Here is a 23,528-nt window from a genome sequence, read left to right on the forward strand (position 1 = left end):
CAAAAATTAAAAATTAAGAATTTGCATTTTTAACCAGTTCTCTCTGGTGATGCTGATGCTCCTCATCAGGGGACCACACTTGGAGAATGATTGCTATAGATTAACAACAATGAAACTTACAATAAAATCACTTACCCAGGAATCTAACAAATGATGTATAATATGTAAACACAGAATACTATAAATCATTGGGGATATAAATGAAAGAGAATCTAAATAAATGGGTACTCCACTTACATATTTTGGAAAACTCAATATTCTGGAGATGTCAATTTGTCTCAACCTTGTCTATAACTTAATGCAATTTGATTCAAAATTTCCATAGGTTTCTATTTGTGGAACCCAATAAATCTGAAATGTATACTGAGGCATTGTGAGTAAAGAGCACAGATAATTAAAATAGGCTTCTTACTTTCTGGGTTTGAATACTGGCTCCATCAACTACTCTGTGACTATGGGCACGTTACTTAACCCTTCAAAGAAAACAGGAAAGATACAATTTGGTGCCCATATGGGAAAAACAATTGACTTGAACTTCACTGATTTGGCATGTATTTATCAAGGCCCTCCTTTCGGCTGAGGAGACCCCTCTGGAAAGAATGGTATCCATTTCTTCCTGGCAGTGTTCACCATTCTCCAAACCACTGACCTGAGGCCTGGTTCATGAAATGGTGGGTGGCTACTAGACAAAGATCTCTGAACAAACCTGTCCTTCCATAGTTCTATTCCTGGAAGTCTCAGTGAGTCTACACCAGCCCTGGAAATGAGGAATTCAGGGGCCAACTCCCATCCTCAGCTGAGTTATTTCCAAGGAACTGGACTGCTCCAGCATCTGCCCCATGAACAAGAGCTCCAAAGCAGCAGAGTCTGGCCTTGGCTCAGTGCCAAGTAACTACCCAGACCTCAGGACACCTCCCATATGCATGGCTCCTTACCTCAGGCTCCCACCAAAGTCCAGGGGGCCTCCTATACCATGCCTGATGAGGCTGGGAAACAAGGGGAGAAGTCAGGGAAGAGGCCATAATAAGCCTTAGCCTATTCCTGAGGTTGGTTTGTCTACTGACTTGGCCATTTCTTGGAGTTCCAGTGCCAAGTTCCAAAGGCCCAGTCTACCCATAAAGAAGAGGCTCACCCATTCCAAGAACAGCCGAAACCAGCTCACTCATTTATTTGACTGAGAACATTAAGGAGGACAACAAAATTAAACATTCTTTAATAAAATTCCTATAGAAAGCTCAGTCATAGGGCAAATACTCAGTTCTCTTTCCCATATCACCGAGGATTGAGAGCTCCCAATATTCTTTGGAGAATAAGCAGTAGTTTTGCTGGATGTTGCCAGGACTCAGAGAGATCACCCATTTACACATTCAAACCAGTAGTTCCTATTGCACATATTAACATTACTTGCCCCTAGCACCCTAAATATATGGTACCTCAACAAATAACTTAAAGATTTCCGTGTGGCATGAAACCATTTCAATTTGAACTAATATCCTTGAAAAAAATCACATTATTACAAGTTTTAATAAATACAGTAAGAAGAGTTGGCATTTTTCTAAAATACTGAATTTCAGATCTGGAGTTTATTCCATAAATAGGTTTCTTTTCATTTGCTTGCTTTCTTGGATACATTTGCTCAAGTATTATTCTCTATGAAGTGAACTCTTTCATAGATACCATATAAAAACTGTATTAATATGTGCCTCATTACAGAAGCAGCTGGAAGAACTGGATCACACAGTTACCTAACTGAAAAGTAACTTAGGAAAAAGCTCTGCTTTTTGTAAAACTTTAAATCACAGGCTGAAGAATACCAAAGAAACATTTATATAGAACTCCCACTAGAAATTTTATAAATATATATGTAGCATATTTATATATATTATATTTGCCTCACCAGTAGATTTTCAGCAAGTCTGGCTGGAATGATGCTATCATGGAAATAAATATTAACAAAAGAATTAATGAGTATCCACAGGTTTACAAGATTTCTTCTGGAAAATAATCATAAATTCAAATTATATTATAATTTGCAGTTTACACAATTTTAAAAGGGAAGAAAGATGCCTTTCTTTTTAGCTTCATTTGGACAGTAAGAACAGCCACCAACCCCCAGGTGTGGAAAAGTTATTGGCTGAGTGACAATACTTGGTCACAACATTGAAAAGAAGTATTTACACCATTCTGGGAAGTACCAAATATTAGAAAAAACAAACAAAAACGGAAACAATCCCTAGTAGCATTCCTTGGCGTGCAAAGTCAGCAGGAAATGATTATCCATTGACAGTTTTCATGATAAGTCTTGGAAGCATTCAAAAAGCAGAGGGAATCATTGGGGATTGTTCAGATTAGGTTCTGTGGGATGCCTTGTTCTTAATTTAACTCTGAGTTCCAGGATTTCATTCCCTTTATAACATCTCTAACAGGGTCATGTTCAATTTAGTGCAAGTGCAAAATGAAAATGAAATGAAACCAACAAATACATTAGGAGCGAAGGCTGATCGTTAAGATCTGTAGTCTTTCCGAACTGTGTGGGCCATCCAGTTCACTTTAGTAGTCCAGCTTTCCCTGAGCGCCTCATCAAATTTTTGCTTAAACTGTTTGAGTGCTTCTTCTTCACTCTTTCCTAATGCAAGAGAGTCCTAAAATGGAAGGGGGAAAATATGATTTTATATAACTTTAGTAGAGATGTGCAAATATCAAAGTCTGCAGGAGGCTGGATTGGTTGTGCCTCCCCAGCCACCATCAGGCAGCATGCTTCATGTTCTTATTTAAATATCATCTGCAGGAGGCAGAACCCCAAGATAGGGAGATAATATGACTTCTTCCAAAAGGTTTTTGAAGATGAAAATAATTTATAATTACTGCAGGACGCACAGCTGCTTGCCACTACCACCCAAATCCAGTAAGATGACTCAAGACCTACTAAGATCCTGGCAAGAAAAAGGCAGACTGTGGAAAATCAAGGTGCCAACCCGCTCCTGATCTGCGGTCTTTCAGTAATGTGAGTAAGAAGGCTACAGCCCAATACCAGTCTTCTTTACGCCCCTTCTACTGATGGGAAAATCTTCTGGGTTACAAGCTACTCTACAAAATTCCTCCTTTATGTACTTCCCAGATTCTTTCCCTCCTGGCTAAGAACCATCTTAGAGGAAATGACTTTGTTCTACTTCCTTCAGCCACTTGAATAAAACAGGCAGCTAAAACTGAGCTCAATGCCCACAAAGTCCAAGAGAGAAGGAAAAGTGGTTTTATACCTTAAGATACTGTATATCTTTGACTGATGTGAGTTCAGGAAGCCCTGCAGTCAACATCAGCGCAAAGAGAGTGATGAAGAGATTCCCATGCCGTCGTAAAATCAGATATGCATCCTCACAACACTGGCGGAACCTTTGGGTGATGCAGCAAACCACATGAGCACAGTGTTAGAGGGGAGAGAGCACATTTCATACAGGAAATTAAGAAAACACAGCTAGACTTTCTATTAGAATAAGAAAATTCCTACTGAACTAAAGGTTCATTTCTGATTTTTACTTCTGCGAAAATTGTCCCAGGACTAAAATCTACATAAAACAATCAATCTCTCTAACATCACAGATATATTTTTCAAAAACAAAACTAAATAGAAATTCTATGACGAAAGGCTATTACATTTTTAATAATAATCTAGACTTTTTAATTCTATGAGACACAAGAACTGATTATTAAATCAGTTATAATTATAATCCACAAGGATTTCTGAACATACTTCTGGGTTCTATATTTGTGGTCTGATTCCAGAAACTAATTTTTTAAAAGTCCCCTCAATCAGTGTCAGTGCTTTTGCTCCTTCCTGTCATCCTGCCTTCCCTCTCTCTCCTCTTCAAGATGGTCCCTCAAGAAGATCATCCAATGTTTTTTTTTTGAGATGGAACCTTGCTCTGTCTCCCAGGCTGGAGTGCAGTGGCGTGATCTTGGCTCACTGCAACTTCTGCCTCCCAGGTTCAAGCAATTCTGCCTCAGCCTCCTGAGTAGCTGAGATTACAGGCGTGCGCCACCACACCTGGCTACTTTTTGTATTTTTAGTAGAGACGGGGTTTCACCATGTTGGTCAGGCTGGTCTCAAACTCCGACCTCCAGTGATCTGTGTGCCTTGGCCTCCCAAAGTGCTGAGATTACAGGCGTGACCTACCGCGCCAGGCTGAGGACCATCCAATCGTATCCCCTTATTTTGCCAAAGAGAAAACTAGACCCACTGAGGTATATTCTGCAGAAACCCAAACAGAACTATAAAGGATAGTGACAATCATTTGTTAAGTATGTGTTGGTTACATGATATGTCTCTAACCATCATAGTAGCCCTTAATTTCATATTTTTGTCCCCATTTTAAGATGATACAAAGGCAAAAAGACAAGTATTATGCTTGGGAACATGTAGGTAGTCAGTAATAGATCAGAGATTAAAAAATTTGCCCTGAATTCTAGTTCCCTTACTGTACTCCATACACAATGACAGCAGATGTCTTTTCAGCATCTTCCTATCAACTGTCTTAATAGTTTCAGAGAATGTTCTGAAACAGGTAAAAGGTAGTATATTATTGGAAGAAAATATAATAACTATTTTAAATTTCTAGCATTCTGTTTCTCCTATCTGGGAATTTCTGAACCAGCACAATAATCTGACAGGCAAATTCCCCCAAAAGCTTCCTATAATCAGACTGAATATCTCCCAGATCCAAATATATCTCAGCTAAGAAATGCTGGTCCACCTGGTCAGATAAGAAAATGTTAGAAGTGTTCAGCCTTGGCACAAGGGCAGTACTCACCGGCCAAACTTTTCTGTATTTCCTGTTTTTCCTTGTTGAATGACATGGATGAAATCATAGGTAAGAATAAAAGGCACTCGCTCCCTTTTAATGCCAAACTTGGATTTGAAATTTCCAAGAATATGTCCAAAGTCAATGTGGAAGAGCTGGAAAACAAATGGGATTTAATTTCCTTCATTTTTCTGGTGGGTTCCAAATATAAAGGCAAAACCTCCATAGTCCTAGACCCCCAGGAACTATACCCATCCGCATCTGAGCCCTTCTCCCTCTGTTTATAGCCCACTGAGCCAGGTGAGAAGAGACCATATCTAACACTCTTAAGACTTTTACAATCAATAATAACCCTGATATTAAACTGTAGATATCTAGTGGAAAAGGAGACGCTTTAGAAAGAAAAATACATCCAAAGAATTAAAATGTCTGATTTTTAAAAAGTCAAATAGTTCTATAAAACATAACGAGAAAAGAGTACAGGTTGGTTGTGGTGACTCATGTCTGCAATCCCAGCACTTTGGGAAGCTGAGGCAGGAGGATCACTTGAGACCAGGAGTTCAAGGCCAGCCTAGGCAACATAGCGAGACCCCATCTCTACAAATGAAGGAAAAAATTAGTCAGGCATAGTGGCACACACCTGTGGTCCCAGCTACTCAGGAGGGTGAGGTGGGGGAATTGCTTGAGCCTAGGAGGTCGAGGCTGCAATGGGCCATGATGATGCCACTACACTCTTGCCTGGGTGACAGAGTAAGACCCTGTCTCAACAACAACAACAACAACAACAACAAAAAAGTACATCCTTGCCCTACTAGCTCCCCACATTGAGTGCTACTCTTTAGAGGTAACTTCTTACTCTTCTCACTAGGTGTTTTTCCTGGTGTCTGCCTCCATTTTTCTAAATAATATGTTTATATTTATTTTTGCTCCCTAATTGTATATTACTATTCTTATTATGGAAGATAAAGATTTAGTACTTTTATGCTAACATAATGCTACACACTGTGGCACATTATGTCATAATTTCTGGTTACATCAATATTCAGTGTTTTTATTTTTCACATGTTCACCTTTTTTCCTTTAGAAAACTGTATGCATGTATTCATTCATTCATTTAGCTTAGTGTTCTATGACCTTAGCATTAATTCTTCCCAAACTCTCCTTAAAAATCTACAAATCAAACAACAACAACAAATCTACAAATCATTTTCAAAACTGTTTTCCAGACAGTCAGATAATCTACTGGTTTCTAGCTGGGCTGGTTGTTCTCCGGTGTTGCTGCAGAGCCATCATCCTGGGCCTTCCCTTTCCTCTTCTCCCATTTGGAGCCCGTTTTGTGTCCCACATCACATTCTCTTTTGGTTGAGACCAGGGTTTCTCAATACTGGCACACACTGACATAGGCCATATAATTCTTTGATATGGGGTTCTGTCCTGTATGGGTGTTTAGCAGCATCCCTGGCCTCTATCCACTAGACTACCCCACCCCCCAGTTATGACAACTAAAACTGTTTTCATTTATTAACAAATGTCCCCTGAGGGAAAAATCACCCCACTTGATAATTATTGGTTTAGGCACTTGTTTTGGTAGATGTCCTTATTCTGGCAGCCTCTGAGAAAAGATGCAGAGGAGTGACAAGTTTTGTGACCCTGCAAGTTGGAAAAATGTCTTCATTCTACCCTTTATACTTGACTGGGCATGGTGGCGCATGCCTGTGGTCCCCCAGCTGCCTGGAGAGGCTGAGGCAGGAGAATCACTTGAACCCAGGAGGCGGAGGCTGCAGTGAGCCGGGATCACGCCACTGCACTCCAGCCTGGGCGACAGAGCAAGTCTCCGTCTCAGAAAAAAAAAAAAAGTTTGGTTATCGAATTTTAGGTTAGAAATCATTTTCCCTCAAAATTATGAAGGCTAATGTGCACTGTCTTATAATTGCCAATGTAGCTATTGAGGAGCCAAGTCATTTTGACTTCTAAACTCTGGTATGTGGCCTGCTGTGTCTCTGGGAAAGTTTTAAGACTTTCTCTTTACGTATGATGCACTGAAATTTCATAGTGCAGGTACTTAGTAAGGGTGTTTTTCTTCCGTTCTCAGAAAATTTTTGTGCTATTTTGACTGGATATTCATGAACATTGGCTCTGGGAAATGTCTTAGTATATTATTTGCTTAGTAAGTGCCCTTCTTTCCTCGTCTTTTTTTTTTTTTTTTTTTTGAGACGGAGTCTCGCTCTGTCGCCCAGGCTAGAGTGCAGTGGCGTGATTTCAGCTTACTGCAAGCTCCACCTCCCAGGTTCATGCCATTCTCCTTCTTTCTGGAATATCCATTAGGCTGAGAGTATACCTCCCTGGACTAAGTCTCTATTGTTTCTGGATCTTTTCTCTATTTATCATATTTTTTGGAGATATTAAGGCATGGTGGATTAAAAAAAAAGAATATGAGCCAAACTGCCAGGGTTAAAATCCTGATATGTCTACTCTCTGTTGCCTTAATATCCTCACTTGTAAAATGGGGCTATTGCCGCCACTCTATAAGGTTGTCATCAGGCCTGAAGGCATTAGATTATATATAAAGCACTTACAACTATGCCTGCCACAAAATATTTACACTATTTCTATTTTAACTTTTTGTTTGCTCCTATTTCTAATTTTCAAGACCTCTATGTGCTGATTGTAAAAAACAGAATCCTATTATTACTTTAAAGATACAATGTATTTTTTTGCTTTGATTTTTAAAATCACCCTCTGTTTACTGCAGTTACCCTGTTTTCCCAGAGTTCTTTTCTTTTCTTCCCTATTTTGCTTGTTTGGTTTCTATCTTTCATGGTAGAGGTAAATGTCTGCTAATCCAGTAGAGAGTAGAATGGTGGCTGCAGGTGCTGGGGAGATACTGGTCAAATAATACAAAATTTCACTTAGGAGGAATAAGTTCAACAGATCTGTCTTACAACATGGCAACTATAGTTAACAACAATATATTGTATTCCTGAAAACTGCTGAAAGACTAGGTTTTAAATGTTATCATCACAAAAAAAGATAAGTATGTGAGGTAACACACAGGTCAGCTCAATTTATCAAGTCCACAATGAAGACATACTTCAAAACAATATGTCGTACATGATAAACATATTCAATTTTTGTCATTTTTTAAAAGTATATTAATCCTTAGCTGACCATTCATATTTAACAATTAATCACTAAAAAGCTGAATGAAAATTCTATGTACATGGTAGGCTTGCTTGTTGATTGGTGGACTTCCTTGTGTAGAAACTAGGGAGAAATCTCAACTGTCAGATCTGCAGGACTTTTCAATGCAACCAATCAGATTTCTAGAATAGAATCACCTAGTCTTTTGATGAGGGTCAACTATACATCTGGCTGCCACTGTTCTTAGAATAAAGCAAGTGGAAGTGGCTGCAGATTGTACCATTTACTACGCCAACTTTCACTCCATCTCCATTTTTAATATGGGACCCTTTCTTGTAGTCTCTGTAGAAATAAGTGTGCTTGAGTCAGAACCAGTTTCTTCAGAGAATAAATCTGTCTCCTTCTTGGCATAGGGAAGGGGACTTAAGTGCCTAACTGTTCCATATATAAGCTGCCAACTAGTTCTGTTTCAGCCTCTTTCTGTATCCCTCCTTGAACAGTATACATGGTGCCTCTGATTCCAGAGCTTTTATGGGACTTGCCTACCACTTTACAAGTAATGACTTTCTATTTTCTCAGTTCTGCTAAGTCACTGCCACTTCTCTATCTCACTTTCTATCACCCCGAAGTCTGGTAATAGGTTTCACCCACTGTGGCCTATTTTCCTATCATCTTTGACTTCTTGAGTTTATATATTTCTTAATTCCTTATTATTGTTTTAGAGGTGTATAAGAAGAAAATGGAGATAAATCTAAGTGTTTAATGTGATTGGCCGGAAGTCCAAGGGACTCCTTTTAAGTATGGACACGAGATTCCTCAATCGTACATGGTGCATTCATGTATTATAGTGCATTACAAATTCATTCCACATCAACTCTCAAAGCCCAAGCCAGAACTAATCCAGATTTCCAAGGAGATACAAAACTGTGGGTCCCTCATAGAACCAAAGTTCACACAGTGACCCAGAGAGATTTTCATTCTAGTATGCCTCTAATGTGGGAATTCCTAGGGGGGCTAAACTGAAAAATTATCTAAGATATCTCATCTGTTTTTGCTTAACATAAAAAGTGTTTACAAATATGTCACTCTGAAAAATGAAATTTTCATTTGAAAACTTAAGTACTTTATAAACAACACGGTCTAGATTCCCTAGGTACCCCAGAATGCTATTACTCACACGACTGTTCTCCCTTCTCCCATATATAATTAGGTATGATGTTCTAAAAGAGAAAATAACTCAAGTGGGGTTCATCCCAACTTTTTTTTTTTTAGCATTGGTAATTTTTTTTTTTTTTTTTTAAGTTTTAGGGTACATGTGCACAATGTGCAGGTTAGTTACATATGTATACATGTGCCATGCTGGTGTGCTGCACCCATTAACTCGTCATTTAACATTAGGTATATCTCCTAATGCTATCCCTCCCCCCTCCCCCCACCCCACAACAGTCCCCAGAGTGTGATGTTCCCCTTCCTGTGTCCATGTGTTCTCATTGTTCAATTCCCATCTATGAGTGAGAACATGCAGTGTTTGGTTTTTTGTCCTTGTGATAGTTTACTGAGAATGATGATTTCCAATTTCATCCATGTCCCTACAAAGGACATGAACTCATCCTTTTTTATGGCTGCATAGTATTCCATGGTATATATGTGCCACATTTTCTTAATCCAGTCTATCATTGTTGGACATTTGGGTTGGTTCCAAGTCTTTGCTATTGTGAATAGTGCTGCAATAAACATACGTGTGCATGTGTCTTTATAGCAGCATGATTTATAGTCCTTTGGGTATATACCCAGTAATGGGATGGCTGGGTCAAATGGTATTTCTAGTTCTAGATCCCTGAGGAATCGCCACACTGACTTCCACAATGGTTGAACTAGTTTACAGTCCCACCAACAATGTAAAAGTGTTCCTATTTCTCCACATCCTCTCCAGCACCTGTTGTTTCCTGACTTTTTAATGATTGGCATTCTAACTGGTGTGAGATGGTATCCCACTGTGGTTTTGATTTGCATTTCTCTGACGGCCAGTGATGATGAGCATTTTTTCATGTGTCTGTTGGCTGCATAAATGTCTTCTTTTGGATTAAAGACTTAAACGTTAGACCTAAAACCATAAAAACCCTAGAAGAAAACTTAGGCATTACCATTCAGGACATAGGCATGGGCAAGGACTTCATGTCTAAAACACCAAAAGCAATGGCAACAAAAGCCAAAATTGACAAATGGGATCTAATTAAACTAAAGAGCTTCTGCACAGCAAAAGAAACTACCATCAGAGTGAACAGGCAACCTACAAAATGGGAGAAAATTTTCGCAACCTACTCATCTGACAAATGGCTAATGTCCAGAATCTACAATGAACTCAAACAAATTTACAAGAAAAAAACAAACAACCCCATCAAAAAGTGGGCAAAGGATATGAATAGCATTGGTAATCTTTAAATTTAATACATCCAGTACATCATCCGCTCCTTCTGTTAGGTACAAATGTATCCCAAATACTATTTCTTATGTTGAAGAACAGGCCACTTTAACTACAAAAATTTTTCAATAATTTTTTTTTGAGATGGAGTTTCACTCTTGTTGCCCAGGCTGGAGCACAGTGAGGCGATCTCGGCTCACTGCAACCTCCGTCTCCCAGGTTCAAGTGATTCTCCTGCCTCAGTCTCCCTAGTAGCTGGGATTACAGGCGCCTGCCACCATGCCTGGCTAATTTTTATATTTTTAGTAGAGACGGGGTTTCGCCATGTTGACCAGGCTGGTCTCAAACTCCTGACCTCAGGTAATCCGGCCGGCTCGGGATCCCAAAGTGCTGGGATTACAGGCGTGAGCCACCACGCCCAGCCTTTAGTAATTTTTTAAACAAATAAATGCTTACCATCAAGCAAGCAAACAAATGAATACATGTAGTAGACTATATATGAAACGAGAGGTAGTGAGAAATTGAAGTAAAGACAAAGATATGACACTAAGAATCACAAAAGAATCTGGCTGAGTTGCACAAGAGATTATGCTATACATAAGAAATAGCATTACTAAGGCCCTTGGCAGATCCTGAGGAGCAACTCACCTGGCCAGTTTTTTTGACCATGATGTTGTCACTATGTCTGTCACCAATCCCAAGGACATAAGAAGCTACACAGTAGCCAGCACAGGACAGTGTAAATTCCTCAATGGCTCGGTCCAGGTCATCCCTGAACAAGAGAAAAGAACAGAAGCAAAAAAGGTTTTCAGCCTTCAAGCGTGTAGAGTGAGACCCAAACCATACCTCTGTTTCCTTTTTAATTGTGAGGAGAACACAGAGCTGCCAAAACCGTATGAGAGAACATGTGGATCAGCCAAGGGGAGTGTGGGTGGTCTTCACAGGGGCTGGGCTGAGAGAGATGCCTTCAAAGACATTAAATAACTGGGCCTTAGACATTCAAACGTCCTGGGAGCTGTGTTTCGGTGGGGCTGTGAGTAGACTCATGTTCACAGTGCTTAGAAGAGACCATGGCTTTGCTAGATCATGCTAGGGGTTGGGAACATTTTAGTTAGTTTTGACCAAAGACTGACTACAATTTCATGTTTAAGAGTTAAGCACTGCAGTTTCAAACATTTAAGTCACTGATTTCAATTAGAAGTAAGTAATAGAGATTCCCTGGAGACAAGGCCTTAAGATCAAAATTTGGAAACTGATTTGCATATTACAAGTTCTCGATAAAATGTGTCTGACTCTGAAGTCTTTAGCCAAAAATACTTGCAGACCATTTCCCCCTCACACTGTGAAGTTCTTTTATTTCCTATATATTAGTGCTTTTCTAACACCATAGCCATAATTCCAAGCATTGCATTTTTTAGTTTGGAGAAATCACAATCTACCAACTCATTAAAAACTCACTTAAGTTCATATATTCACATAATTAGAGAAGCTGATGCACTTGAACAAAGGCTTCAATATGTTATCTTTAAATACGTAAATTCATAGATTGTAACTTTACTGCAGGGCTCCAAAATTTGATTTAGATAAAGTAGAATTCAACATTCACCATTTACAAGACTTTACGAAGGGCTATGTGTCATTTTGTTCTAACAAGAAATGAAGCAATAGATAAAAAACACTAATATTTCCTCTAACACACTGCTGACTTCTATTGGGAGCATATAGTATTTGTTTGGCTGTTTGTACAGAAAAATGATAATTAAACAGAATAAACTAACCCAGAATTGTATTCTTTAAGCCAGTTCAGAAGGGCATCTTTGTTGAAGGCTGCTGCAGCAGCCACATTGCTACTGTTCAGCTGAATGTCAGCAATTGTTTCAGAGGTGCTCACAACTTCAATGAGGCCAGAGCGATCTCCTGTTGCTAAACAGCCATAAGGCAACATCCTGGAAGGAAAAAAATGGGCATAGAGTCATATTTTCCTTAAAATGAAACATTGATTTGGTAAGATTTTCTCTTTACTTTTTAAAAAAAGTTTTATTATTATTGATATACTTGCCATTACTATATTATTGTCATATGGAAAAACACAAGTTCCACCAAAGGAGTAAATCTCTTGGCCAACAGAAGGAGTAATTTACAAGTATTCCAATGTGACAATTACATATAAAATTTTTTGTCTAATTATTCTGGTGAAACATTCTATTTGCTTGTGTAGGTGGACAGAAGTACATTGGATCAAAGTCTTTCACTCTTACTCTACATTTTGGGGAAATAAACTACTCTTTATGGAATACCCAGTAAGTGCCATGTGCCACACTAGCCACTATACATATTATCTTGGTTAAGGGAAACTCCGTCCTTCTGGTGGCACCATCTCAGTTCATTACAGCCTCTACTTGCCAGCCTCCAGCCATCCTCTCACCTCAGCCTCCTGAGTAGCTGGGACTACAGGCATGTGCCACCATGCCGGGCTAATTTTTAAAAACTTTTTTTGACACAGGGTTTGGCCATGTTACCCAGGCTGCTCTTGAACTCCTGGGTTCAAGTGATCCTCTCACCCCAGCCTCCCAAAGTGCTGGGATTACAGGCGTGAGCCACCACATCAGAGCAGCAAAAGCAATACGACATCAGTGGGTTTTCATGCTGACTTCTCATTTCTTGAGTTGAGATTTTACCTCCCCAATTAGATTGCAAACTCCTTGGAGACAGCAACTTTAACTGAAAAGAGGTGACTGGGTATTTACAAAGGACTAGTCATCTGTCAGAAAGATAAGAATTGATATTCTAACTAGACCAATACATTCTGAAAAATAGATTATCAATTAAATGTTTTGCTCAATTAATAGGTGGCAGTTTGCTTTGATTTGCACTTATTTGATGCCTAGTAAAGATAATTATTCTCAGATCTCTTTTGGCCATTTTTTTTTAAGAGTCAGTGTGTCTCTTTATTGCCCAGGCTGAGTGCAGTGACACGATCATAGCTCACCATAGCGTCAAATCCCTGGGCTCAAGGCAATCCTCCCTCCTTTGGCTCCAGAATAGCTGGGACTACAGGTGAGTGCCACTACGCCTGGCTAGTTTTTTTATTTTTTTGTTTTTTGTAGAGATGAGGTCTTGCTTTGTTGCTAAAGCTTGTAACTCCTGGCTTCAAGTGATCCTACTGCCTTGGCCTCCTAAAGTGTTGGGATTACAGGCATGAACCATTGCACCTGGATCTTTTAAGCATTCTAAGATTTCTTTTGTGACTTAGCTATTTACATTCTTTGCCTATTTATTAGGGCTTTAGACATTTTCTTCAGTAACTTATATGAGCTCTTTGTATATTAATATTACCTTTTTCTCATTTTGGTTGCAAATATTTTCTCTAATTTCTATTATAATAAGAACACCAAAATGGAATGAGATATCTTGAAAGGTTCAAATAAAGATCAGGTAGCTACAGAAAATACAATGGATGGAATTCATGCACTCAGTAAATACTCGGGTACAGCTAACCAAGCATTGTGTTAGATCCTGGTGATACAGAAATAAGCAACAAACAAACAAACAAACAAGAAAACCAGAGCAGCAGTCCCTACACTCACTAAGCAAATGTACAATGTGCATGTGTGATCTCTGTATAAGGAAGAAGTGCCAGGAGAACATGGCAGGAGTCAAAAAAGACTTCCTGGCCGGGTGCGGTGGCTCACACCTGTAATCCCAGCACTTTGGGAGACCAACGTGGGCGGATCACAAGGTCAGGAGATCACGACCAGGTCAGCAGATCTGGCCAACATGGTGAAACCCTGTCTCTACTAAAAATACAAAAATTAGCTGGACGTGGTGGTGTGCTCCTATAGTCCCAGCTACTTGGGGGGCTGAGGCAGGAGAATCGCTTGAACCCAGGAGGCGGAGGTTGCAGTAAGCCGAGATTGCGCCACTGCACTCCAGCCTGGCGACAGAGCGAGACTCTGTCTCAAAAAAAAAAAAAAAAAAAAAAGACTTCCGTGTGGAGGAATGACAGCAGGGCTGGAGGAGAGCACAAGGGGGAGCACAACAGAAAGATGAGGAAGACACAGTAAGTGGTGAAAAGACCATGCAGGTTCCTGTTGGCCATGTAAGGACTTCTGTCATACTCCTAAAAGCACTGAGAAAGCTTCCGAAGGACTTTATGAGTGACAAAGAGAGGCTGTGTGTGTGTTGTGGGGAGGAGGGAGTATATGAGTGTGTTAGCATGTATCACAATCAGATAGTTTCTAAAATTAAACAGTTTCTAAAACTCCTTCAAAAAATTGAATTATTTTATGCTTTTTTATTTATTTTTATTTATTTATTTATTTATTTATTTATTTATTTTTTGAGACAGAGTCTCGCTCTGTCGCCCAGGCTGGAGTGCAGTGGCGCAATCTCGGCTCACTGCGAGCTCCACCTCCCGGGTTCACGTCATTATCCTGCCTCAGCCTCCCGAGTAGCTGGGACTACAGGCGCCTGCCACCATGTCTGGCTAATTTTTTTTTTTGTATTTTTAGTAGAGACGGGGTATGCTTTTTTAAAAGCACTTTTCATCCGGGCACGGTGGCTCATGCCTGTAATCCCAGCACTTTGGGTGGCCGAGGCAGGTGGATCACCTGAGATCAGGGGTTCGAGACCAGCCTGGCCAACAAGCTGAAACCCTGTGTCTACTAAAAATACAAAAAATTAGCCAGGCATGGTGGCAGGCACCTGTAATCCCAGCTACTCAGGAGGCTGAGGCAGGAGAATTGCTTGAACCCAGGAGGCAGAGGTTACAGCGAGCTGAGATTGCACCATTGCACTCCAGCCTGGGCAACAAGAGCAAAACTCCATCTCAGAAAAAAATAATAATAAAAGCACTTTTCTAGTTCTAGCAAAATGAGGTTGGGGGCAGAACTGTCAAAATACAAAATAAGAGAATGAAGCATTCTCCTAATGCAGCATTAATGTTTTTAATGAGACCCCTTATTCTTATCATGACATAACACATGTAAAGCAAACACTGCCAGGTTAAAGTGCACTTTCTCACTTTCCTGCATCTCCTCTCACTCCAGTTGCAGCCAAGGTAGGCAGAAGTCCAATAACTTCCTTTTCAAAAGCAGGCAACGATGAAAGCTTTCAGTGCCTTGAGGGTAGAATGTTCACAATGAGAAGGAAAAAACATCCTTCTCAGAGAGTTTGACAGAAGTCAAGCTGGGGACAAACTCTTGGAGCCCTAATCATCTCACCTAGGTACCCTCTGCACTCAACTTCTACACTTCTTACAAAGGCCAAGACTACAATTTCAGTAATGTTTACCCTCCTTTCTCAGACTCTCTGACTGAAGTAGCAATCTGTTACCTTTCACACTAAATCAAACATTTAAAAATGAAATAAATTCTACAACACGGGGATGGCAGCTCCATATCCTTACTCTAAACAGGTATATAGCAAGTTATCTGGCTTTAAAAATTTGTTTTACAACTTGTATATATTCATGGGGTAGAAGTGCAATTTTGCTACATTGATATATTGCACTGTGGTGAAGTCAGGGCCTTCAGTGCATCCATCACTGTAGCAACACACATTGTACTCACCAAGCAACCTGCCATCAACCACCCATGCCATCCCTCTAAGTCCCCACTACCCATCAACCCACACCCCGCTTCTATGTGTATATATTATTTAGCTTCTACTTATGAGTGATATTATGTGGTATTTATCTTTCTTATCTCTGATTCTGACTCTGACACAATGACCAAAGTCTGAGTAGTACCTTAGCCATGGCTTCCAAAGGAGAAAAGTTTAAATCTTTTACCTAATGCTTGCATTATTTCCACCTTCTTCCTCCAACCCTCTGAGATGCTGACACCACTATCATTAAATAACTTTTGTATAGGTCTCTTAAAAGGGAAGTAGGCCAGGTGCGGTGGCTCACGCCTGTAATCCTAGCACTTTGGGAGGCCAAGGTGGGCGGACTGCTTGAGTCAAGGAGTTTAAGACCAGCCTGGGCAACATGGTGAAACTTTGTCTCTACAAAAAGTAAAAAAAATTAGCCAGGTGTGATGACAGGTGCCTGTGGCAGCTACTCAGGAGGCTGAGATGGAAGATCACCTGAGCCCAAGGAGTTGAGGTTGCCGTGAACCATGATTGTGCTACTGCACTCCAGCTGGGGTGATACAGTGAGACCCTGTCTCAAAAAAAAAAAAAAAAGGGGGGGGGATGTAAAATGTAAACTCCATTAGTGTAATTCAGATATGAAGTCTTAATGGAGGCAACTGTCAAAAAATTGATTTCACATGTATTTGTTGGGGTAGAGTGGGGGTGTGCAGAGGACTGGCAAATCTACCCACGGCCAGATAGGTTTACATGTAGCCAGCCTATAAGGTTTGCTTATTACTTCTTCACCAAAGGAGGTCAGGGAGTCCTAACACATCAATGTCTTACAAATGATCTAAGCTGACATGAAAGGTATCAAAAGAGTATTTTGGAACATCATAGAAAAATGAAAATGAGCAATATGTATTTTCATTCATGCAAACATGGCACTGTTACAAGTACTAAAACAGTAATGTACAGAAGGTACCTCAAGATTTGGGATTGACCTTAAAAGAGTGTGTGCTACGTGACCCACTTTAACCTAAACAGCTGGCCGAAAGAAAAAACAAACAAAATAGAAACATTGGAGCACATATATTTATAGAAACAGTAAAAAAGTTTTGGTGAGAAAAAGGTATCAGTTTGGAAATGAACTTAAAAAAAAATTAAAGTCCTTCATTTTTTAAAAACATGGGGTCAAAGTACAAAAAGTCAGCAAAGATCTCACTGGACAGACAAGTTCCTTTTTCTTCACACAATGCTTCCCATCAGCTAGACACTAGGTTTATTTCCAGCACTCCCACATGTGGGTGCCTCCCATTGTCTGAGGTCACAATGAACTTCATTTGATGCTAAATGTGCTTTACATTTAGATAAATAAAATCAAAACTAAGAGAGAATAACTTGGTTGGGGTTTTCAATTAGGCTGATGGAACTAAGAATGCCAGGAAACAGTCTTTAGCTTAGCTTTTCATAACTAAATGAAGCTCATGATATGGCCTGAATCTACTAATTAGCAAAGGAGACCACTGTGTAGCTTCTGTGCTAACCTTGGAAAGAACAAATGAGTTACTAAACTTCAGCTTAAAGTTTCCCTCCTTTTTTGTGGGATCAGTCAAGTAAAAACATATTCCTGGGGGCTTACTTTATATAGGAGGAGCTGGTAAACTCTTCCCAGAATGAGCCAGATAATAAATATTTTAGGCACTACAGACTAAACACTCAACTCTGCAGTTGCAGCACAAAAGCAGCCATACATAATATGTAACCAAGTGGCTGTGTGCCAATAAAATTTCATTTACAAAAACAGGTAGCCCAGGTCCAACTGGGTTTATGGTCCTCAAGCAGACAGTTTATTCTAATGATCTATTCCTCTTATCTATGCAGTATACCTTATGAGTGTTTGAAAAACTAGCTACCTATTCAAAGCTACTAATTCTATTTTTACACAGCTGCATCAGAAATTCCTCCTAATTTAAAAGAAAAAAATCTGTCACCTGTAGTAGCCACAGTGTCCTTTTTAGATGAATTATGATCTCTTTTCTTTATTCTAATCACAGCTACAATCCCAAATTGCTCTTTCTACCTTTACACTACTGGAAAGTGTAACTTGGAAAAACCTAAAAATAAAAAATTATTTCTTTTTTTAAAAAAAAGGAAATTTAGGTATTTTAGGCACCATTATACTCTGATAAACAAAGAGTAGTACTAGACATGTCTTACCTCATTATTTTCTCACTTAGCCAGACTGGTAAAATAATAAACAGACATTAATTTAGAGTCTGACAGTCCTGGATTTGAATTTAGCTCTGCCATTTAATATTTCTGTAACCTTTGTTTAAAATCTCTAGCATTTTAATTTTTAATGTGTTAAAAAGAAATAACATAGCCCCATAGAGTTGTAAGCCTATACGATATTACTTACGAGAAGAACTTAATACAATGCCTGGTTCAGTCAATAAACAGCAAGGGTTGCAAGTTTTAAAGATATATATACACATATGTTTCATAATCAACAGACTATAACTGAAACTTAAGAAATTCATCAGGAGATATTATAATCTTGCAGGAACAAAGTCGATCACAAGTCTAACCGTTTCCAGCAACCTTGTAGACTAAGGTTGTTGCAGATACTAAATCACATTAAAAAAATGATGAAGTCCAAAGGTTTTATAAATAGGTGTGGTTAAAAAAGAAAGAAAAAAAGACCTCTAGGTTCCAAAAATAGAGATTTCTCACAGCAGTGGCTCAGGAAGTTAGACTTGGCTGACATTTCAATGCCCACCAAAAACAGTCACAGACTTAGGCCCATGAGGTAGGATCTGGACCCGACAAAGAACTGTTAGGAATAACACTCAAAATCCTAAGGAAACTGAACACTTGAACAAAGGATTCTTAGCAAAGCAATTTTACTTCTGCGTAGAGGGGTGCCTCTTTGGCCAGTTGCCATGAGAGCACACCTGAACAAAGGGGCACGACAGCCTTTATTCCTGACGCAAGTCCTGCCTCTGCATTCTTTCCCCATTGGCTGGGGTTGGGTTGTACAATCTAAACTAATCCTGGTTGGCTAAACATCTGAATTTTTTTAGATAGGGTGGGCACATGAAGAAAAAGTGGAGAGAAAGGGGAAGGGGTGTCTGTAATGAGCTAGAAAGTTAGTCCTCTTTCTAAATAAGGAAAGGAATGTGAGCTGGTACTGATAACGCTTGGTACTGTGGTGTGCCTGGGGATCTAACAAAGGCAAAAAGGAAAAAAAAGGAGAAAAAGGAGAAAAAAAGTGGGGGGGTTCTATAAATTAACGAATAAAAGATTGATCAGATTATTTGAAGAGGAACCTCATCATATCCCACACTACACAAAGCTGAGGTCTGGGAGGACTGGAACTCGAAATATCTTTTCATTGATCAGATGATGTGGCATGAAAGTTTCCCATCTACCCCAGAAACTGGGTAGGCAAGAAAAAAAAAAGTTTCATGTAAGTGCAAAACTTCAAGCCTTCCCACACTCTCTTATGAGATCTAAATATAAACTATCTATGAGGTGTGATGGTCTGAAGGCAGGGAGTTAACATAAAAACTGGCTGATTGTGTGTACAGGCCTTTGGCAACAGCTCAAACAAAATACAAACTCATTTTTAGAGATCCACTCACAACCCAGGGACCAAAGGACCTTTACAGAAAACATAATTATCCATCAATAATGAATTCAAAACTGAGTATTATTAACTATATAAGGAAATGAATAAAGTCACGCCGATAAATGAAAAAGTAATATCCCAAGAACTAAAAAAGAACAATCTGAAAGAGACTTTAGGCTGGGCGTGGTGGCTCACGCCTGTAATCCCAGCACTTTGACCTGGGAGATGGAGCCAGGCGGATCACCTGAGGTCAACAGTTCAAGACCAGCCTGGCCAACATGGTGAAACCCTGCCTCTACTAAAAATACAAAAATTAGCCGGGCGTGGTGGCGGGTTCCTGTAATCCCAGCTACTGGGGAGGCTGAGGCAGGAGAATCGCTTGAACCTGGGAGGTGGAGATTGCAGTTAGCCAAGATCGTACCACTGCACTCCAGCCTGGGTGACAGAGTGAGACTCCGTTGGAAAAAAAAAAAAAAAAGAGAGAGAGAAAGAGATGAAAAAGAATAGAAAGTCTAAGCAGAAAAAAAATACAATACAGGAGAGTAAACATTGTTGCAGAGATAATTAATGAACTGGAAAAGAATAGGAAATTACTAAGAAAGTCACATAAAGATATGAAAAGACTCAGCCTGGTCTCAACGCCAGAGCACACAGAGACTTGAGTAAAACTGTTATAATGATAAGATATGAAAAGACAGAAAATATGGAAGGTTAAGAGACATAAAGGAGAGAACAGGAAAGTTTAATATAAATCTACTAGAGCTGCAGAAAAAGACAATGAGAGTGGGAGAACTGCAATACTGAAGGAAATGTTCAAAGTTTTTAGAAACTAAAAGATGTGACTTCTTTGAAAAGGCACAATGAAAATGGTGATAAAAAAAGAAATAAAAGAAATACACACGCAGATTGTACTGCAGACAAAGGCAAAGAGAAACTTTTTGATGCACTAAGGTGTAAAAAAGACATTACTTACAAAGAACCAATAACTAGACTGAGAACAGACTTTTTAAAAACCGAGACTAGAAGACAAATGAATAATATCCTCAAGGCTTCTGAGGAAAGCAGTCAATTTGGATTTCAAACTTCTATAGCCAAATGATATCAAACTCTGAATATCTACTTCTCCATAAAAGCAACAAGAATACTGACAAAAATTGTTGAAATCAACTATTTTAGAGTTCTGAAAATAAAACAAAGGCTTGCAGCAATCCAATAAGTATTTAAAACACACACACACACGTACACACACATGTACACACACACACCCCCCAACTTGAATCTGTTTTGTTTTACCATGGCCTAGTCCCAACCCCCTTCCCAGTTATGTGGTAGCCTTGACAACAAATAGCCCACAATCATGGTGAATGCATGTCTGACAGCCACTAGAGGAAAGAAAAATGAAGTTGGAGCTCCTTCAAAGCCTGATTCCCACAGAACTGTCATTCTTTGGCCTCTCTGGTAGTTTCCAGGAAGATCCCACTTACAATACTATGTTTATTTGACCTGACTCAGACCTCACCTAGCATGAACTGCCTTTTTCCTGGGGAGTTTCTCAAAAATACTCAGAGGCATCTGTTTAACATTGTAGCTGTCTTGGGGGTAAATAACAGTTGGGGGAACCAACAAGCTAACTGAAAGCTTAAAAGGAAAAGGTAGGTAATTACATGTCCATATGGTGCATTGAAAAGCTCCAAAATTACTGGTAGGAATCTAGAAGGCCGTGTGCATGGATACTATTGTGGATTCCCAGGTCTGTGTACATGCAAAGGAAAGAGCTTACAAAGCCCTGGCTCTCAACTATGGCTAACTTTGAGGCTTTGTGAAAGCAGAAAGTTAGGGCTAAGGCACAGTTCTGAACCACCAGGCTGACTGTTGAAGGCATGACCCAACATGTGCATAAAGTGCCTCAGCAGACTGGAAGAGGGGTGGATTCCAGGCATTTAAGAAAATCAGGTCAACCATTAGCTGACCAATAAACTAAGTAAAGACATCAGTGACCACACATGACAAAAAATATAAACTTTACATAATTAGTTCAAAAAAGTCACTAAAATAAACAAACAGCCACAACGACAAATCCTGAAGGGAGAAGGAATCTGAGTTTCAGAGTTGTAAAATTATTTAAAGTGAACAGTTTTTGGCAAAAAGTATGTGACATACAAAGAAACAAAAAAGCATGGCACACATACAGGAAAAATGCATTCAATGAAACAGTCCTTCAGGAAAATCAAATTTTCAACTTATTACACAAAGATTTAAAAATCCCTATTTTAAACATGTTCAAAGAACTAAAGGAAACCATGTTTAAAGAACTATAAGGTTGGGGGTGGTGGCTCACACCTGTAATCCCAGCACTTTGGGAGGCCGAGGCAGGTGGATCACCTGAGGTCAGGAGTTCAAGACCAGCCTGGCCAACGTGATGAAACCCTGTCTCTACTAAAAGTACAAAAATTAGCCGGGAGTTGTAGTGGCCGCTTGTCATTGTCCCAGCTACTTGGGAGGCTGAGGTGGAGAATCGTTTGAACCTGGGAGGTGGAGGTGTCAGTGAGCCGAGACCGCGCCACTGCACTCCAGCCTGGGTGACAGCGCAAGACCCTATCTCAAAACAAAACAAAACAAAACAACTGTGAGAATGATGTATCAACAAAGGAAGACTATCAATAGATAGATATTATTTAAATGAATCAAACAGAAATTCCAGAGTTGAAAAGGGTAATAACTGAAATTTTAAAATTCGCCAGGTAGACACAACAGCAGATATGAGCATAATAAAAAATTGGCAAACTTGAGGATAGGTCAATTATCCAATCAGAGAAACAAAAGAAAAAATAATGAAGAAAAAAGAACAGAGCCTTAGAGACCTGTAGAACACCACCAAGCAAAGCAATAAATGCATAATGGCGTTTAAGAAGGAGATGAGAGAGAGAGGCAGAAAAAATATATGAAAAAATTATGGCTGGAAACTCCCCAAATTTTATGAAAAACAATAATATATATGTCCAGGATGCTCAATTAATTCAAAGTAGAATAAACTCTAATAGAAGTAGGCATATTATAATCGAACTGTCAAGAGCCAAAAATAAAGAGAATCTTGAAAGGAACAAGAGAGATGTGACCCATCACTTACAAGGATCTTAAATAAGATTAACAGCCGATTTCTCATGAGAAACCAGGGAAGCCAGAAGAAAGTGGGATGACATATTAGACATGCTGAAAGAAAACCTATCAAGTAGCAAAATTCTTATTCAGAAACAAAGGAAAAATTAACACAATCCCAGATAAATGAAAAGAGAGAAAGAACAAAGGTTGGAGGATTCATTCTTCCTGGTTTCAAAACTTATTATTAATTTACAGTAATCAAAACTATACATAGGGACAGACATAGAGAATTGAACTTAGAGTTCAGGAAAAAACCTTCACATGTACAATCAACTGATTTTTGACATAGATGCCAAGATAATTCAATGAAGAAAGAATAATCTTTTCAACAAATGGTGCTGAGACAACTATACATCTAAATGGAAAAGAATAAAGTTGGATTCCTACCACACACACTATTTAAAAATTAAAGTGAACAAACAACCAGAAAAACATATTTGCAAATAATTTATCTAAGAAGGGTCTAGTATATAAAATATATAAAGAATTCTTATAACTTAACAATAAAAAGACAAATAACCCAATTTACAAATGAGCAGAGGATCTAAATGGACATTTCACCAAAAAAGGTATAGAAATAACCAACAAGCACATGAAAAGCTGCTCAACAACATTAGTCATTGGGAAAATGCAAATTAAATCCACAATGAGATAACACCTCAAACCTACTAGGGTGGCTATAATAAAAAAAGATGGACAATAACAAGTGTTGGTGAGAATGAAGAGAAATTGGAACCTTTGTACATTGCTGGTTGGAATGTAAAATGATGCAGCTGTGTGGGAAACAGTTTGATAGTTTCTC

At 39.2% G+C, this 23,528-nt stretch overlaps 1 protein-coding gene across 6 annotated transcripts in view; it reads right to left on the minus strand.

The window, feature by feature from the left end:
- Positions 1 to 1,135: 1,135 nt before the first annotated feature.
- The window catches only part of PIK3CB (phosphatidylinositol-4,5-bisphosphate 3-kinase catalytic subunit beta), a 182,120-nt gene continuing 159,727 nt past the window's right edge, over positions 1,136 to 23,528 (minus strand). For all 6 annotated transcript variants that reach the window (XM_016942047.3, XM_016942048.3, XM_063806265.1 and 3 more), the window contains 5 exons: positions 12,138 to 12,305; positions 11,008 to 11,131; positions 4,806 to 4,951; positions 3,258 to 3,390; positions 1,136 to 2,642 (listed from right to left, as the gene is read on the minus strand). In XM_016942047.3, the coding sequence (XP_016797536.1) occupies positions 2,505 to 2,642; positions 3,258 to 3,390; positions 4,806 to 4,951; positions 11,008 to 11,131; positions 12,138 to 12,305 (709 nt within the window). In that variant the 3' untranslated portion in view covers positions 1,136 to 2,504. The remainder of the gene's footprint in view (positions 2,643 to 3,257; positions 3,391 to 4,805; positions 4,952 to 11,007; positions 11,132 to 12,137; positions 12,306 to 23,528) is intronic.

The sequence above is a fragment of the Pan troglodytes genome, chromosome 2, assembly GCF_028858775.2.
Source record: "Pan troglodytes isolate AG18354 chromosome 2, NHGRI_mPanTro3-v2.0_pri, whole genome shotgun sequence".
Classification (NCBI taxonomy): domain Eukaryota; kingdom Metazoa; phylum Chordata; class Mammalia; order Primates; family Hominidae; genus Pan; species Pan troglodytes.